Below are 19,560 nucleotides of genomic sequence, written 5' to 3' on the forward strand. Positions count from 1 at the left end.
TACCACCTCGTACTCTCTCAAGGAAATTGAATACTTCATCAACTTAAACACCTTCTATTGTGACCTCAGGTTTACCTGGACACCCACCATTTCCTCCCCTTCCTGGGCCTTTCTATCTCAATTTCCAGCAACCAACTCAACATGGACATCTATTTCAAACCCACCAACTCCCACAGCTACTTTGGCTACACCTCCTCCTAGGCCCCTTCCTCAACACACACAATCCCTTACTCCCAATTCATCCACCGTATCTGCTCCCAGGAGGAGAAATTCCATTCCACAATATCCTAGATGGATCTGATTTCAAGGATTGTAGTTTTCCCTCCCATGTGATCAACAATGCTGTCCAGCCCATCTCCACTTCCAACAGCTCTGGCCTTGAACCCCACCCCTCCAACTGCAACAAGGATAGAACTCCCCAGTCTTCACCTTCCACCACACCAACCTCCGGATGCAGCACATTATCCGCCGCCATTTTTGCCACCTACAATCAGACCCCGCACCAGGGGTATATTTCTCTCCTCACTCCATTAGTTTTCCAAACAGACCATTTTATCCACGACTCCCTTGTTAGGTTGATGCCCTTCAAACCATCCTCTCCTCCTGGCACCTTGCCCTGCCACAGCAAGGGGTGTAAAACCTGTGCCTACTCCTGCCTCCACCCAACTTACCTCCATCCAAGAATCCTTTCACAGAACATAGAACATTACAGTGCTGAACAGGTTCTTCGGCCCTTGATGTTGCGCCAACCTGTCATACCAATCTGAAGCCCATCTAACCTACACTATTCCATGTACATCCATATGCCTGTCCAATGATGACTTAAATGTACTTAAAGTTGGCAAATCTACTACAGTTCGCAGGAAAAGCATTCCATACCCTTACTACTGACATCTGTCCTATATCTATCACCCCTCAATTTAAAGCAATACCCCCTTGTGCTCACTGTCACCATTCTTGGAAAAAGGCTTTCCCTGTCCACCCTATCTAACCCTCTGATTATCTTATATGTCTCTATTAAATCACCTCTCAACCTTCTTCTCTCTAACGAAAACAGCCTCAAGTCCCTCAGCCTTTCCTCGTAAGGCCTTCCCTCCATACCAGGCAACATTCCAGTAAACCTCCTCTGCACCCTTTCCAAAGCTTCCACATCCTTCTTATAATGCGGTGACCAGAACTGTACACAATACTCCAAGTGCGGCTGCATCCAGCAGAGATTTTCCTGCACATCCAAATCCCTCATCTACTGCGTCCATTGCTCTTGATGTGGTCTCCTCTACACTGGAGAGGCAGGATGGCAACTCACGCAACATTTCAGGGAGCATCTCTGGGACACGCACCAAACAACCCCAACCCCACTGCCCTGTGGCCAACCATTTCAACCACCCCCCCCCCCCCCCCCCCGACTCCATCAAGAGCATACAAGTCCTCGGCTGCCTCCACCGCCAAATCCAAGCCAACTGATGCCTGGGGGAAGAATGCCCCTTCCAACCCCATGGCATCAACATCGACTTTACTAGTTTCCTTCACTCCCTCCCCCATCCTAGATCCAACTCTGGAACTCCGCACCAGCCTCAACCTGTCCATTTTCCATCCCATTTATTTGCTCCACGCTCCCCTATCACCATCTCCTTACACCTCTATCTATCTAATTGGCTTCCCAGCTACCTCACCCCCACTCTCCTATATATTTCTCATCCCCCTTTTCCCACGTCCCTGATGAAGGGCTTATGCCTGAAAAGTTGATTCTCCTGCTCCTCGGATGATGCCTGTTGTGCTTGTGCGCCAGACTTTTGGATTCTGATCTCCAGCATCTGCCGTCCTCACTTTCTCCTAATACCCACAAAGTGCTGACTTAGAGGCATGCACTTTTAGATCAGACATGTCATGACAATCTATTGATCTATTTAAAAAAACTAAATAAATATTGAATATGGAATCATACCAAAATTAAACAAAATGCAGTCAAATGTAATAGTTTATTTTTGTCTGTACATAAATGGTTGTTATTTTACAGTAAGTGAAACACGTATTAAACAAGAGCATGTTATGTATATCCATCACTTTGAATTTACCAGCACAGATACTGAGAACTGCAGACAAGACACTATTTTAGTTTGTTTTAAATCCATTTAAAAATAAATTATAGTGAGTATAAGGCATCATCCTTAGTTTACGATTTAATTTCAAAGCAATTATGTTTTAGAAAATATGTTGTAATTGCTCCATGAAAGGGAGTTAAATATTTTCCAAAAAGTGCCATTTACCAGACACGTTCCAAACAAGAAATATGAAAACTATTTCAAGTTTATGCACAAATGTCGTGTCCCCTAATTGACAGGGGGAAGGAAATACTCCTTTCCCAGTTTTAGTGAAATTGTAAGCCTGTGTGTTAAATAAATTTTCAAAAGAAAATCTTTCCCCAGAATACCTTAACTGAAAAAATACCTAAAGAATAAGGATAATCTGCAAACTTTAGTTACACCTTTTTGGAATGCCCATGCAGAAGTACATAAACTGAGTAATTTCATGAACGTTGAACAATTCTCAGCTGAGACAGGACAACAAAGGCCAAATAAACCAGTGTTTCGCAATTTGCAGTTGATCAATTGTTCAAAATTTATGCTGATCTTTTATATTCACAGCTTTTTGAAAGACTAGAAAAAATAAATGAAGACGAACTTACAGAAAACTTAAAATCTACTTCTACTTATCTGAATTAATGCAACAAATCTTCACTGTCAAATTACAAGCTTGAAATTTCAGCTGGAGGACCAAAATAAAATCACCCATGTATTGAGTGGGGAAAATATTCGAATGTATTCTACAGATATTGGATACAATTACTGCACATAATGTAATGAACTGAATAATGATACATTTCAGAGAACTGATTTACTGTTTCCACGGTCAATATTCTGCTTAATAAATATACCTTGGTTTAGATGATCAATATTAATTTCAAGACGTTACAAGTGCTAACTAATTATGGACTGTGCATAACTCCAAATTTTAGATGTCAATATTAATTCAATACTTAATTTCTCTCCAAACTTCTTGGATCTCATTGTCCCCATTTTTTCTCCTGCACCTGGTACAGTACAAATTTGCTCGGATTTTGATCAAGTATACAGCAATCACCAAAACTAGCGATCGTTTTCTCCTGCACTGAACATTCACCTAGTCTCCCAAAATAGATTCTCCATCTGTTTTCATGTGGAAAGAGGACGGTGCTCCTCGAGTTAATATCTAACACTTGTCATTCTGAACTTAGGTGCATTTTTGTTTTTAAGTTGGCCACTTGCAGTAAAGTATCGCTTAATAAAGCACGATCTTGGTATATTTTAGTGATTTTCCGTATCAAGAGACAGACATCATCTCAATGGCAGCTGTGCTTTTGTGGAGCACAAACAAGTGATAGTATTTAGGTCCGGGACTGGAGTGGAAGCCTCAACATTAAATCTGCAAAATGACTCATGCTTGGTTGTTTACTTTGACGTTTGATGTGTTCTAATGTTCTCACCTTCAAAACAATAAAACGTGGATCAGAAATGTAGACAATTCATAATAAAAAGTGGCAGATGTTAGAAAATGCTCTACAATTATCCACAAACATATTGTAAAGATCACATTGCAATATTTTTAAGAATAATTAAAAATTCAGGAATTTTCAGCCAGGAGATCAATCTCTGAAGCATCTGAAATTGCCAAGTGAGTCACTCAGTTCATAGACAATTAAGGCTGGGCAAGAAATGATAACTTTGCTAGCGACACACACAGTGTTTAAAAAAAAAGTCACTTTTAAAAGTGACTTACGATTCAAATACTTAAGCACAATGCTGCTACAACTTTTTTCCAAATGGATAAAATTCTTTAAAACTGGATCACCTTTGACTCTGATCGCTCAGACACTATACTTTAGACCTGAAAATATTCAATGACCCTCCCTCCAATGCCCTTTGGGGCTGAAAACTCCAGACACAACCCTCAAATAAAAAAAACTTCCATCTTAAATGATAGAAAAGACCACATATCCTTCCTTTTTGGATAATAAACTGGACTGGAAGTCAGACATAATTATACAACTGAGATATCAGGAGAGTTCTGCAACTTGAAAAATCAAGTGTCTCAAGCGAAAGTGTTATACAACTGCGTCTCTGTAAGACGGTGTCTCTGTAAGACGGTGTCTCTGTAAGACGGTGTCTCTGTAAGACGGTGTCTCTGTAAGACGGTGTCTCTGTAAGACGATGTTTCTTTTGATGCAGTGAGGTCACTGCATTATTGAGATAAAAGCAATAGATGCTTTTGAGTTAAGGAAACTGCCCAATGACATCCTTCAGATTGATCAAGGTGTAAGTTGCGACAGATACATGAAAAATAGAGCCAGAAATATTGAAAGCAAGAGAAAAGATTTTACAGGGAGGGGGAGAGAGAGAGAAGATTTGAATAAACACAATCTCAAGGAAAGAATTCCAACACATGAAAAGACCTAGGTCCATCTGATCAGCTACTGAATCAAAGAACAGTCATCATTCTACAGACAAGACCTTGTCACCATTGCTAAAATTAAAAGAACTGTAAGACAGCTTAACCTGTCCTTGTGGGCTGGACTTGAGCTTCAAAATTTTATTTCTCGTTTTTATTTTTCTACTCAATGTATATCAAACCATCCTTCTTTTAACCCATCTTATTTGTGAATGAGTGTGCACATTTGGGTATCTAACAGTTTAAGTCACATTGTACTAGATTAATGATTTCTCCTTTTCTCTGCCTTTTATTGAAGAATATGTTTGTTGGACAATAGACAATTATTTTCCTGTCAACAATGAAACCTGTTGTGATTTGCTTTTGTCCCAAATAGCAGCTTATCATGAAAAATGATCATCCTGTAATTTAAACAGGGTGGCTCAGTGATGAGCACTGCTGCCTTACAGTGCCAGGGACCTGGGTTCAATTTCTACCTTTGGACGATTGTCTGTGTGGAGTTTGCACATTCTGCCCGTGTGTGCATAGGGTTTCCTCTGGTTTCCATGCAGGTTAGGTAGATTAGCTCTGGGAATTATAGGGTTACAAGGGTAGGATAGGTCTGGGTGGAATGTTTTTTCAGAGAGTAAGTGTGGACTTGATGGGCTGCTCCACACCTGTAGGGATTCTATGATTTTATGGCATATTTTGTAAGAGCATGTGGAAAACTGGGGCACAATCATCAACACACACTTCCAGTTTTGTTGGAACAATGAAAGAACCTTTATCTTCAAACTGTGTCCCACTTCCAAAAGGGATTAAACTGGCAGCTTATTGCTCCAGGATTTAGATGTTTCAGATGAGGTAGAAAGAGATGTAAAAGAGGTGGGAAATTGTATTGTTACTGATAAGGGAGAATATTACAGCTGTATGAAGGGAGGGCGCCTTGGAGGGCTCATCCAGTGAGGCATTATGGATAAAACACAGGAATAGCAACACTTTGATGGGACTGTACTACAGGCCACACAACATCCAGCAGGAGACAGAACACTAGATATATGGACAGAATGGAGAAGTGTGAAAAAAAACAAGAGGGTTGCCACAGTTGGTGATCAACTCCACAAGGCGACCTGATAAAAGTTAATAAAATTAAGATAGGCATAGATAGAATGGATAGTCAGGGTCTTTTTTCACCCAGGGTAGAAATGTCAATGGCAAGGTGATAGGTTTAAGGTAAAAAGGGGGTAAGTTTAAAAGCTGCGTGAGAGGCAAGTATTTTACACAGAGGGTGGTAAGTGCTTGGAATGTGCTGCCAGGTGAGTGGGACAATAGCATCATTTAAGAGCCAACTTGACAGATATACGAGTAGGCAGGGTATACCCAGGAATATGGACAGTGTAGAAGCCAAAGGTTTTTGTTCAGAAAGGCAGCATGTGTTGGTACAGGCTTGATGTGCCAAAGGGCCTGTCCCAATGTTCTTTAGTGTCATAAGGTTCTCTGTTCCTGGCCCCTCCAATAACAGAAATCATCCTTTCAGTATCTTACGTGGGAGGCCTTTCCAGGATCTTGGATGTTTTAATAACATTACCCTTCATTCTTCTAAACTCTAATGGTTACAGTCCCAACCTATCCAACCTTTCATTGTAGGGATCAGTCAAGCAAATCTGAGTCCAATGCAATTATGCCCTTTCTTAAGTAAGGTGATCAACACAGCACCTCAAATATTGTTATCCCAACACAACTCTGTAGAAGCGCAGCAGGTCAGACAGCGTCCAAGGAACAGAAGAATCATTCCTGAAGAAGGGCTCATGCCCGAAACGTCGATTTTCCTGCTCCTTGGATGCTGCCTGACCTGCTGCGCTTTTCCAGCAACACATTTTCAGCTCTGATCTCCAGCATCTGCAGTCCTCACTTTCTCTTACAACTCTGTAGAACTACAGCAAAACATTCCAGGTGTTATAATCCATACTTCTTGCAATAAATGACATTCCATTGGTCATAAGTTACTGATGACAAAGTTAGCTGTCATATAGACAGTGGAGATCTCAGCATATACATATCATTCTGCTATAAAGCATGTTTCATTACAGTGCATTCGCTGCAGCACTGGAGACGCTGTTTCTGAAGTGCAAACCGCAAAAGTGTGTATTGGTTATAACATGATTCCGGCCCCATTTGTTTAAATGGCACACTATTCACAATGTTCTTAGAACACGAGATCATGTGAGAATGGAACAATCACGTTATGGCAGAGCAGACTGTAATTACAAATGGATAGTGACAGACTAAGTGAATGACCAATATCGTGGTACATGGAGTTCAAATATAATGCAAGTGTGAAGTTATCCATGTTGGACTGAAAAACAATGGATCAGGGTACTTTCTGGATAGTTTGATATTACATTCAGTGGATGCCCAGAGAGACTGGGGAGTTCAGGTGCGCTGATCTTTAAAGTGACAAAACCAGATGCAGAAAATAATCAAGATAACTAATGGAATTCTGACCCCTATATCTTGAGGACTGAAGTATAGAGACTTAAAGTTCGACAAAACCCTGCGGTTCCTACAAATCCCTGGTTAGATCAGACTTGGAGACAGCGAGCAGATCTGTACATCACACCTTAGCAAGGATAAACTGATCTTGGAATGCAACATGGGCTTACAAGAATGAAAGGGCAGCAAGGTGGCTCAGTGGTTAGTACTGCTGCCTCTCCGCACCAGGGGCACAGGTTCAATTCCCGCCTTGGACAACTGTGTCTGCATGGGTTTCCTCCAGATGCTCCTGTTTCCTCCCACAGTCTAAAGATGTGCAGATTAGTTGAATTGGTCATTCTAACCATAGTGTTAGGTTTAGGGGAATGGGTCTGGGTGGGTTGCTCTTTGGATGGTTGGTGTGGACTTGTTGGGCTGAAGGGCCTGTTTCCACATTGTAGGGAATCTAATCAACATCTGGACTTCAGGAAATTACGGCATAGTGGCTCAGTAGTTAACACTGCTGCCTCATAGCGCCAGGGACCGGGGTTCGATTCCAGCCTGTGTGTGGAGTCTGCACAAATGGAAGATACAGACTGTAGGGAAATAGATGGTGACATCTTGAAAACATCCATGTTACAGAGGAGGAAATGCTGGATGTCTTGAAATGCACAAAAGTGTATAAATCCCCAGGACCTGATCAGGTATACCCAAGAACACTGTGGGAAGCTAGGGAAGTGATTGCTGGGCCTCTTACTGAGATATTTGTACCATCAATAGTCACAGATGAGGTGCTGGAAGACTGGAGGTTAGCTAACGTGGTGCCACTATTTAAGAAAGGTGGTAAGGACAAGCCAGGGAACTACAGACCAATGAGCCTGACATTGGTGGTGGGCAAGTTGTTGGAGGGAATCCTGAGGGACAGGATGTACATGTATTTGGAAAGGCAAGGACTGATTCAGGATTGTCAACATGGCTTTGTACATGGGAAATCATGTCTCACAAACTTGACTGAGCATTTTGAAGAAGTAACAAAAAGGATCGATGAGGGCAGAGCAGTAGATATGATCTATTATAGACAATAGATGCAGGAGTAGGCCATTCTGCCCTTCGAGCCTGCACCACCATTCATTATGATCATGGCTGATCATCCTCAATCAGTATCCTGTTCCTGCCTTATCTCCATAACCCTTGATTCCATTATCCTTGAGAGCTCTATCCAACTCTTTCTTAAACAAATCCAGAGACTGGGCCTCCACTGCCTTCTGGGGCAGATCATTCCACACACCCGCCATTCTCTGGGTGAAGAAGTTTCTCCTCATCTCTGTTCAAAATGGCCTATCCCTTATTTTGAAGCTGTGTCCTCTGGTTCGGGACTCACCCATCAGCGGAAACATGTTTCCTGCCTCCAGAGTGTCCAATTCTTTAATAATCTTATATGTCTCAATCAGATCCCCTCACAGTCTTCTAAACTCAAGGATATACAAGCCCAGTCGCTCCAGTCTTAACACAAGATAGTCCCACCATTCCAGGAATTGACCTCGTGAACCTACGCTGCACTCCCTCAATAGCCAGAATTTCTTTCCTCAAATTTGGAGACCAGAACTACACACAATATTCCAGGTGTGGTCTCACCAGGGCCCTGTACAGCTGCAGAAGAACCTCTTTGCTTCTACACTCAATCCCTCTTGTTATGAAGGCCAGCATGCTATTAGCTTTCTTCACTACCTGCTGTACCTGCATGCTTGCCTTCATTGACTGGTGTACAAGAACACCCAGATCTCTTTATACTGCCCCTTTACCTAAATTGACTCCATTGAGGTAGTAATCTGCCTTCCTGTTCTTGCCACCAAAGCGGATAACCATACATTTATCCACATTAAACTGCATCTGCCATGCATCTGACCACTCACCTAACCTGTCCAGGTCACCCTGTAATCTAACATCCTCCTCACATTTCACCCTGCCACCCAACTTTGTATCATCAGCAAATTTGCTAATGTTACTATTAATACTATCTTCTATATCATTAATATATATTGTAAAAAGCTGTGGTCCCAACACTGATCCCTGCGGTACCCCACTGGTCACTGCCTGCCATTCTGAAAGGGAGCCGTTTATGAACTTCAGTAAGGCATTCAACAAGGTTCCCCAAGGGAGACTGGTTTGCAAGGTTAGGTCTCACGGAATACAGGAAAAAATAGCCATTTGGATACAGAACTAGCTCAAAGCAGACCAAGGGTGGTGGTGGAGGGTTGTTTTTCAGACTGGAGGCTTGTGACCAGTGGAGTGGCTGAAGGATCAGTGCTGCGTCCACTACTTTTTGTCATTTATATAAATGATTTGGATGCAAGAATGCATTTGACGCAGTCTAAATGGATTTCATCAGGTTAAATTGATAAGGACCCTCATGGCAGACTAGTCAAGAAACTGAGAACCTATGGAATCCAAGGCAAAGTGACGTGTCAGATCCAAAACTGGCTCAGGCACAGGAAGGTGTTGGTCGAAGGATGCTTCGGTGACTTGAAAACTGTTTCCCCAAGGGGTTTCACGTGGCTCAGTGCTGGGACTTTTGCTATTTGTGGTAAATGTTGATGATTTGGGCTTAAATGATGTTGGGGAATGATCAAGAGGCTTGTGACTGACATAGAAAATGATAGCTATAAGCTGCATGAAGATATCAAAAGATTGGTCAGATATACACAGCAGTGACAAATAAAATTTAACCTAGAAAAACAAAACAGCCATAATGCACTTTCAGAGAACCTGAAAGGCAAGAGCTACACTATGAATGGTGGCACCTTGGAAAGTACTGGAATCAGAGGGATTAATTATGCATATCAAGTTAACATTAGAACCAATGAGTCATTCCTAACAATCTAAAACATTCCATTAACAGGATGGCTACAGCACTGGAGGTCATTCAGCCAGTCGGATTTCAGCTGGCCTTTTAAAGCACAGGTAAAAAATCTCTCCCCCACTGCCCTTTTGTCCCGACAGATGCCATTTGCTGCCACAACTACCCCTCAATAGGAATTTTCTGATCATTCAGTGGCAAAAGGCATTTGGAAGAAAGCAATGACTAATAAACTAATAGAAGATGAATCATGTAGGTTATTAAATTATAACACTGATGCATTGTTACTCTGTCCTTACCATGATCTTGGTGTCAGCAAACCCATGTTTTTGAGCAAGATTCCACAAATTTATTGTCAGCTGATTAAGTTTATGGTTTTGCAGATCTCCATGGGCGAGTATGCTGTTAAACAAGGATAACGCCAAAGCACTTTGTCGCTTCAAAGTCTGTAAAATGGAAGAGGTATAATGAGGATTCCGTGCTGCAGTAACATTTATTCCAGACACACAGAGGGGTCCTCAGCATTGTCTGAGCTTAGGTGTCAAATCAAAAGCATTGTAAGACATTTCTTTTTTTTAAACAAACATACTGTTGAAAAATGATTGTGCAAGACCAATGTCTTGCTTGGTTGCAAGTGGACTCTGATTTGTGGGGACATTACCATTGAGAATGTGCTGTGAAAGAACTGTCAGAACAAATGGGCAGCTTTGCATTTCTGAGGGAGACCAGAGCAAAATCTCCTCTCAGAAATACAGAGCTCCCACCCTTCATAAAAAGGAGGGCAGAGTGACAACCTGCTTGGAAAAACAATTGAAGTATTGAAAGAATATAAATGAACGCTGTAACCAATGCACTATCTCATTTTGTTGAAGCTGGAAATAAACCATCCTTGTACATTTGTGTTAACTACTGGAGTTGACTGGAGATAGTAATCCTACTGAGATTTATATAGAATCTTTTACAAAGACTCCAAATCATATCATAGCAGTGATACAAAAAATAAACGGATGCAAAAACAAAGGGAGTTGTTCAGCAAAGTGACCAGAAGCTAAGTCAGGGGGTGAACTCCAAGGAGGGAGTTACAGTGCATGCAACCCAACATACCTCCATTTTACATCCATTTTACACCTCTGATTGATAGAAACAATCAGCTTGGTCTTTTGCTCTAGGCTTCCACATCATCTATTTCCCTTCCCCTTCCTCAGCCTGAGTCAAAAATAATAAATCACCATTTTCCAGCCCCTGTCAATTCTGGTGAGGAGCCGTAGCAAACTTAAAATGCAAATGTTTTCTCTTTGCAGCTTCTGCCACACCCGAGTTTCTCCAACATTGTCTGTTTGTTTCAGATTACCAGTATCTACAGTAGTTTGCCATTTTTTGGTGGACAGAAAGAGGGGCAATCTGATGGCATAGGGTAGTTAAAATGAATTGTCAGATAAAGCCCAGGCTGCATTCCGGAAGTAGAGGAGCAGCACTCCAGGAGAGTTTTACTGCCAGATACAGAGAAGACAAATCAGAAGTACAATGGCTAATACAGTGAGAAACAAAATAGATTTTGCCTTTATTTCAGAGACATCATTCAAACTTATTAACACTAATGTTTTGAGAGAATATCATTCAATTTTAAACCACAGCTGTCTCTCTGGTTTCCACATTATTCCATTAACAATTGTAATATCGATCTCCACAGCTATGATAAAGCATGATCATAACAGGAACATGAAGGTCTATTATTTACAGCCCAGTGGAAACAGAATGGTATTTCTAAGGAGTTCTGTGTTGCTGACACATACTGACACTTAAGGATGCGCATGGAACACTTGTCTCATTTACAGAATTCAATGAGAGTATTGCAGACCGTTCTGAAAATAGGCAAGGTTTGGTGAGTGGCTTTTCCCACAAAACTGAGAGATCAAGTTCAATATTCTAATTAGTTGCCCACTTATCAGAAACTTGACTAGCTTTTTTTATAAAGGAGAAAGTGAGGACTGCAGATGCTGGAGATCAGAGCTGAAAATGTGTTGCTGAAAAAGTGCAGCAGGTCAGGCAGCATCCAAGGAGCAGGAAAATCAACGTTTCAGGAATGATTCCTGAAGAAGGGCTCATGCCCGAAACATCGATTCTCCTGCTCCTTGGATGCTACATGACCTGCTGCGCTTTTCCAGCAATACATTTTCAGCTCTAGCTTTTTTATAACCACATTTAGCCATTATTGACGAGACATATTCTTGGTTCTCCTCCCATGGCAGATATTAGAAATCAACTTTGATGAATGGCCTAATTTTAGGCACCTGCCAATATAGAATAGCAACCATTAGCTCCTGTTCCCACTTAGTATTCATTCAAACCTCAAACAAAATCCCAAAGTAGGTGACCGGCACTGGTGGGTTGGTGTGAGCAAAGTGCTTTACTCATTAGTTCCATGATGTTTAATTGAATTATTTATACAGGTCTCAAGAAAACACATGGAAAGAAAATCAATTTAAATAACGAGGCCAGCTGTCACCAAAAAGGACACAGTAATCAGTACCCTTCAAATTAACATAAATAATATTAATCAACAAACTGGGAAAGAGGCATACTGAGCAAGCTGGAGGAACAGAAAACAAGAAACACTTCCATAAAATGAGCCCTGAGAGTGGCTCCAAGCTTTCAAATTCATGAAACAATCTGTAGAAGGGGCTCCCTGCAGACTGTGACGTGTAGCAGCATTTATTCTGCTTCACTAAATGAGAGATTCTAGTATTTTCTCTTGCTACGTAAAACATTAGCTCAGATAAAAATGTTACGTTTGAATCAGTAAGCCGAATGGTTTAAAAGCCGAACTGAGTACAAGAACAGCATCTTGTTACTATCTGAAGCCCTCGACATCAAACTACATCAAGTATTCACCCCCTGCTGTGAAAATGGTAAACTTTCACAAGAGATCCTTGCCCCGACATTTGTCTTTTTGCTTCAGAAATTGTTTGGTTCCAGTTGGTAGAACGTATTTTGTTACCAGGGCTGTATGGTACCTAGTACCCAAACATCTACAACAGTTTCCAGCATTTGGTTTCCAGCCTTGAAGAATGAAGCATGCTGTAGGTGATACAACACTAGGGAGGGCATCCTTTTCCCCACACCCCCACAAGCATATGGTGCCCAAGGCAACAGCTCAAAGAGAATGGCAGGTGGCATTACTAACAGCAGTGCATTCTGAAGTGGTTAAATAGATGGTGTGACAGGAAGTTTAATGATTTAACCAAAAGGGAGAAGTCTGTAGGTACTTCAACAACTCATGATACAAATTAAGCAGCTGTAACTTTTCCCTATTCAATTGTTGCGAGATTTTCCACGTCATCATAAATATCACCTCCCTGATTTTTAAGCTATAGCCCTTTCCCTCAACTCATGTTACCCTGCCACGGTTCCCATTCCTTCTGGAGCATGCTCCATGGGTCTGAATTCATGCGGGTGCCAGCGTTCACCTTAGCTTACTAGTGCCACTTGTTTCAAGTCTCTCGCGCAAGAGGACACATCCTCCCCACATCCACCTTGTCAAGACCCTGCAGGTTCTTGTATGTTTTAATCAAGCCACCTCTTCCTTTTCTAGATTCCAGCAAATACACGTGTAGCCTGTACAACCGTTCCTCATTAGGCGATACACCCAATCCAAACACTGGTCGAGTAAGCCTTCTCTGAACAGCTTCTCTCCTTAAACAACGCACACAGTACTCTGGATGTGGGTTCACCGTGTATAACTGAAGTATGACATGCCCATTTTTGTATTCAATACACCTTGCAACAAACAAGTAAGCAAGCAATCACATTTTATTAGCTTTCCTGTAACCAACTGCTGTACCTGTCTATCAGCCTATTGGGATTCATGCACTAGGAGAACCCAATTACCATTTAGATAATATGCTTATCTGTTTTTCCTGATAAAATGCCCACCATTTTCATACATTTCATACAGAGAGGGTCATAGATCAGAGCTTTAGGGAAGTAGTTACTCCGAAAGTTCAAGATAGATGGGTGACAGTGAGGGGGAGTGGGAGGAGGAAGCCAGTGCAGGGACCCCCTGCGGTCATTCCCCTCAAGAACAAGTATACCGTTTTGGATACTTGTGGGGGGGATGACTTACCAGGGGCAAGCAACGAGGTTCAGGCCTCTGGCACGGAGCCTGGCCCCGTTGCTCAGAAGGGAAGGGTGGAGAAAGGCAGAGCGATAGTTCTTGGGGACTCGATAGTGAGGGGTACAGACAGACGGTTTTGTGGGGGCGACAGTGACTCACGTTTGGTATGTTGCCTCCCAGGTGCAAGGGTACGTGATGTCGCTGATCGTGTTTTCCGGGTCCTTAAGGGGGAGGGGGAGCAGCCCCAGATCGTGGTCCACGTTGGCACCAACGATATAGGTAGGAAGAAGGGTGAGGATGTCAGACAGGCTTTCAGGGAGCTAGGTTGGAAGCTCAGAGTTAGGACAAACAGAGTTGTAGTCTCTGGTTTGTTACCCGTGCCACGTGATAGAGAGTCGAGGAATAGGGAGAGAGAGCAGTTGAATGCGTGGCTACAGGGATGGTGCAGGAGGGAGGGATTCCGGTTTCTGGACAACTGGGGTTCTTTCTGGGGAAGGTGGGACCTCTATAAAAAGGATGGTCTACACCTGAACCTGAGGGGCACCAGTATCCTTGGGGGGAGGTTTGCTAGTGCTCTTTGGGAGGGTTTAAACTAACTCCGCCGGGGCATGGGAACCTGGACTGTAGCTTTAGGGTACAGGACCTTGAGTGTAGGGAGGTTATGAACAAGGCAGCAATCTCGAAGGAAGGTGCCTGTAAACAGAAGGATGGATTGAAGTGTGTATAATTCAATGCCAGAAGTATAAGAAATAAGGTAGGTGAACTTGCAGCGTGGGTTGGTACCTGGGACTTCGATGTTGTGGCCATTACAGAGACGTGGGTAGAACAGGGGCAAGAATGGCTGTTGCCGGTTCCAGGGTTTAAATGTTTTAGTAGGATCAGACATGGGGGTAAAAAAGGGGGAGGTGTGGCATTACTTGTCAAAGATAGTATTACAGCAGTGGAATGGACGATGGAAGAGGACTTGCCATCTGAGGTAGTTTGGGCTGAGGTTAGAAATAGGAAAGGTGAGGTCACCCTGTTAGGTGTTTTCTACAGGCCTCCTAATAGTCCTAGAGAAGTAGAGGATAATATTGCGAGGATGATTCAGGAAAAGAGTGAAGGTAGCAGGGTGGTTGTTATGGGGGACTTTAACTTCCCAGATATTGACTGGCAGAGCTATAGCTCGAGTTCATTAGATGGGTCGGTGTTTGTCCAATGTGTGCAGGAGGGTTTCCTGACACAATATGTAGACAGGCCAACAAGAGGTGAGGCTATACTGGATTTGGTTCTAGGTAATGAACCAGGCCAGGTGTTAGACTTGGAGGTAGGTGAGCACTTCGGGGACAGTGACCACAACTCGGTGACTTTTACTTTAGTAATGGAGAGGGATAAGTGTGCGCCGCAGGGCAAGAGTTATAGCTGGGGGCAGGGAAATTATGATGCAGTGAGGCATGACTTAGGATGTGTGGATTGGAAAAACAGGCTTCAAGAGAAGAACACTAATGAGATGTGGGGATTGTTCAAGGAGCAGCTACTACGTGTCCTCGATAAGTATGTACCAGTCAGGCATGGTGTAAAGGGCCTTGTGAGGCAGCCGTGGTTTAGTAAGGAATTGGAATCCCTTGTGAAAGGGAAGAAGGCGGCATATGTAAAGATGAGGCGTGAAGGTTCAGTTGGGGCGATAGAGAGTTATAAGGTAGCCAGGAAGGATCTAAAGAGAGAGCTAAGAGAAGCGAGAAGGGGACATGAAAAGTCTTTAGCTGGTAGGATTAGGGAAAACCCAAAGGCTTTCTATAGGTATGTCAGGAATAAAAGGATGACTAGGGTAGGTATCGGTCCAGTCAAGGATAGTAGTGGGAAGTTGTGTGTGGAGGCGGAGGAGATTGGAGAGACACTAAATCAATACTTTTCATCAGTATTCACTCAGGAACAGGACACTGTTGCTGATGTGAATATGGAGTCACAAATGATTAGAATGGATGGCCTGGAAATATGCAGGGAAGAGGTTCTGGGAATATTGGAGAGGATGAAAATAGATAAGTCTCCTGGGCCTGATGGCATTTACCCTAGGATCCTATGGGAAGCTAGGGAGGAGATAGCAGAGCCATTGGCCTGGATTTTTATGTCGTCATTGTCAACGGGAATAGTACCAGAGGACTGGAGGATAGCGAATGTGGTCCCCTTGTTCAAGAAAGGGAGTAGGGATAGCCCTAGTAACTATAGGCCAGTGAGTCTGACTTCAGTGGTGGGCAAAGTCTTAGAGAGAATGGTAAGGGATAAGATTTATGAACATCTGGATAGGAATAACGTGATCAAGGATAGCCAGCATGGTTTTGTGAAGGGCAGGTCGTGCCTCACAAACCTTATTGAGTTCTTTGAGAAGGTGACTAAGGAAGTGGATGAGGGTAAAGCAGTAGATGTTGTGTATATGGATTTTAGTAAGGCGTTCGATAAGGTTCCCCATGGTAGGCTAATGCTAAAACCACGGAGGTATGGCATTGAGGATACATTAGAGGTTTGGATTAGGAATTGGCTGGCTGGAAGGAGACAGAGGGTAGTAGTTGATGGACTATGTTCATCTTGGAGTGCAGTTACTAGCGGTGTACCACAAGGATCTGTTTTGGGACCATTTCTTTTTGTTATCTTTATAAATGATCTAGAGGAAGGGCTTGAAAGCTGGGTAAGCAAGTTTGCGGATGACACAAAAGTCGGTGGAGTTGTGGATAGTGAGGAAGGAAGTGGTAGGTTACAGCGGGATATAGATAAGTTGCAGAGCTGGGCAGAAATGTGGCAAATGGAATTCAATGTAGCTAAGTGTGAAGTCATTCACTTTGGTAGGAGTAACAAGAAGATGGATTACTGGGCTAATGGTAGGCTACTTGGTAGTGTGGATGAGCAGAGGGATCTTGGTGTCCACGTACACAGATCTCTGAAAGTTGCCACCCAGGTAAATAGTGCTGTGAGGAAAGCATATGGTGTACTGGGCTTTATTGGTAGAGGAATTGAGTTCCGGAGTCCTGAGGTCATGTTGCAACTGTATAAGACTCTGGTGCGGCCTCATCTGGAGTATTGTGTGCAGTTTTGGTCGCCATACTATAGGAAGGATGTGGAGGCATTGGAACGAGTGCAGAGGAGGTTTACCAGGATGTTGCCTGGAATGGTAGGAAAATCTTATGAGGAAAGGCTGAGGCACTTGGGGCTGTTCTCATTGGAGAAGAGAAGGTTTAGGGGAGATTTGATAGAGGTGTATAAGATGATTAGGGGTTTAGATAGGGTCGACACTGAGAACCTTTTACCGCTAATGGAGTCAGGTATTACTAGGGGACACAGCTTTAAATTAAAGGGTGGTAGGTATAGGACAGATGTTAGGGGTAGATTCTTTACACAGCGGGTTGAGAGTTCATGGAATGCCCTGCCAGTAGCAGTGGTGAACTCTCCTTCTTTATGGTCATTTAAGCGGGCATTGGATAGGCATTTGGAAGTTATTGGGCTAGTGTAGGTTAGGTAGGATTCGGTCGGCGCAACATCGAGGGCCGAAGGGCCTGTACTGCGCTGTATCTTTCTATGTTCTATTATATTCCATTTGCCAGATCTCTATCCACTCACTTAACCTGTCTGCATCCTTATGCCTTTTTACTGTCATTAGCAAAAATAACAACCGTGTGTCAGGTCCCTTCATCCAAGTCAACTGACATAAATTATAAAATGTTGAGGTTCTAGCATTGAAACCCGTGGCACACCACTCATTACATCCTGCCAACCAGAAAAGGTCCATTTATACCTTCACTGCTTCCTGTTAGCCAACCAATTTTCACTCCTTCACAATATGTTACTCCTTACACCATTATCTTCCACAGTGTCCTTTGGAATTGCACTTTATCATTGGCTTCTGGAACTCCAAGGACAGAAGATCCACCAATTGCCTTTTATTACTTTAAAAAAACCTCCAATAAATAGGTTAAACAGGACTTCCCTTTATCTGAAAGGTGTTGATTCTACCAGATATCCTCGAGCTTTTATGTGCCCGACTGTAATATCTTTAATAACAGTCCCTAAGATGTTCCCTTTGTCAGATGTGATGCTAACTAATCTGTGAGCTATCATCCAATCTAGTAGAATGTTCCAAAAATACTGGCAATTCTGTAAGATTATAACAAATGCATTAACAGCTCAGTTGCCATTCTCTGAACTTGCAAGAGCCGTTAAGGGAGGTTAGGTGGGGAACTTTCAAATCATCACGCTGCTGCATCAACAGCCAGAATCCTTCTCACAGAAAACACTAAAACCCAATTCAAACTCTGACCATTCACTGATAAACTGACGGTCTCTTTCACGAGGTGCCAAGTCAGCATTCAATACCTGTCATCTGCTCCAGTGTAAGCTCAAGCTGGGCTGTGATGGATTTAAAATGAAGGGCTTTTGCCCAAAACGTTGATATTCCTGCTCCTCAGATGCTGCCTGACCTGCGGTGCTTTTCCAGGACCACTCTAATCTAGACTGGGAGAGATTTCATCCTAATCACTTGTCACTCCATGGCTGCAACAATTTACTCAGTATCACTTCCCTGAATAATTGCAATTTTCCTTGAATCTCCCCCTTTCTTCTATTCTTGACTTTAAGCTATATCTGGGATGTTATTTGCCCCCACTATAGATGAAGTGTGAAGAACAGGTGGTTCCTGCCTAAACAACTCTTCATTCAACTACTGCAATTCCCATCTCCCCTCAGCCTCACAAACACTCAGAGTCATAGAGATCTATAGCATGGAAACAGATCCTTCGGTCCAACCCGTCCATGCCAACTAAATATCCCAGCCCAATCTAATCCCACCTACCAGCACCCGGCCTATATCCCTCCAAACCCTTCCTATTCATATACCCATCCAAATGCCTCTTAAATGTTGCAATTGTACCAGCCCCCACCATTTCCTCTGGCAGCTCATTCCATACACGTACTTCCCTTATGTCTCTCATAATTTTATAAACCTCTATAAGGTCACCCCTCAGCCTCCGACGCTCCAGGGAAAACAGCCCCAGCCTGTTCAGCCTCTCCCTATAGCTCAAATCCTTCAACCCTGGCAACATCCTTGTAAATCTTTTCTGAACCCTTTCAAGTTTCACAACATCTTTCCGATAAGGAGGAGACCAGAATTGCACGCAATATTCCAACAGTGGCCTAACCAATGTCCTGTACAGCCGCAACATGACCTCCCAACTCCTGTACTCAATACTCTGACCAATAAAGGAAAGCATACCAAACACCTTCTTCACTATCCTATTTACCGGTGACTCCACTTTCAAGGAGCAATGAACCTGGACTCCAAGGTCTCTTTGTTCAGCAACACTCCCTAGGACCTTACCATTAAGTGTATAACTCCTGCTGAGATTTGCTTTCCCAAAATGTAGCACCTCGCATTTATCTAAATTAAACTACATCTGCCATTTCTCAGCATATTGGTCCATCTGATCAAGATCCTGTTGTAATCAGAGGTAACCTTCTTTGCTGTCCACTACACCTCCAATTTTGGTGTCATCTACAAACTTACTAACTATACTTCTAATGCTCACATCCAAATTATTTATGTAAATGACAAAAAGTAGAGGACCCAGCACCGATCCTCGTGGCACTCCACTGGTCACAGGCCTCCAGTCTGAAAAACAACCCTCCACCA

The 19,560-nt window shown here is 42.9% G+C and overlaps 1 protein-coding gene across 1 annotated transcript in view; it reads right to left on the bottom strand.

Annotated features, from left to right (window-relative positions):
- Nucleotides 1-1,975: 1,975 nt before the first annotated feature.
- vps35l (VPS35 endosomal protein sorting factor like) overlaps nt 1,976-19,560 on the bottom strand; it is a 149,020-nt gene continuing 131,435 nt past the window's right edge. Inside the window, exons 30-31 of the mRNA XM_060840406.1 lie at nt 10,093-10,239; nt 1,976-3,523 (exon numbers count right to left, since the gene is read on the bottom strand). Of these exons, the coding sequence (XP_060696389.1) occupies nt 3,425-3,523; nt 10,093-10,239 (246 nt within the window). The 3' untranslated portion in view covers nt 1,976-3,424. The remainder of the gene's footprint in view (nt 3,524-10,092; nt 10,240-19,560) is intronic.

The sequence above is a fragment of the Hemiscyllium ocellatum genome, chromosome 20 (assembly GCF_020745735.1).
Source record: "Hemiscyllium ocellatum isolate sHemOce1 chromosome 20, sHemOce1.pat.X.cur, whole genome shotgun sequence".
In the NCBI taxonomy this organism is placed as follows: Eukaryota; Metazoa; Chordata; class Chondrichthyes; order Orectolobiformes; family Hemiscylliidae; genus Hemiscyllium; species Hemiscyllium ocellatum.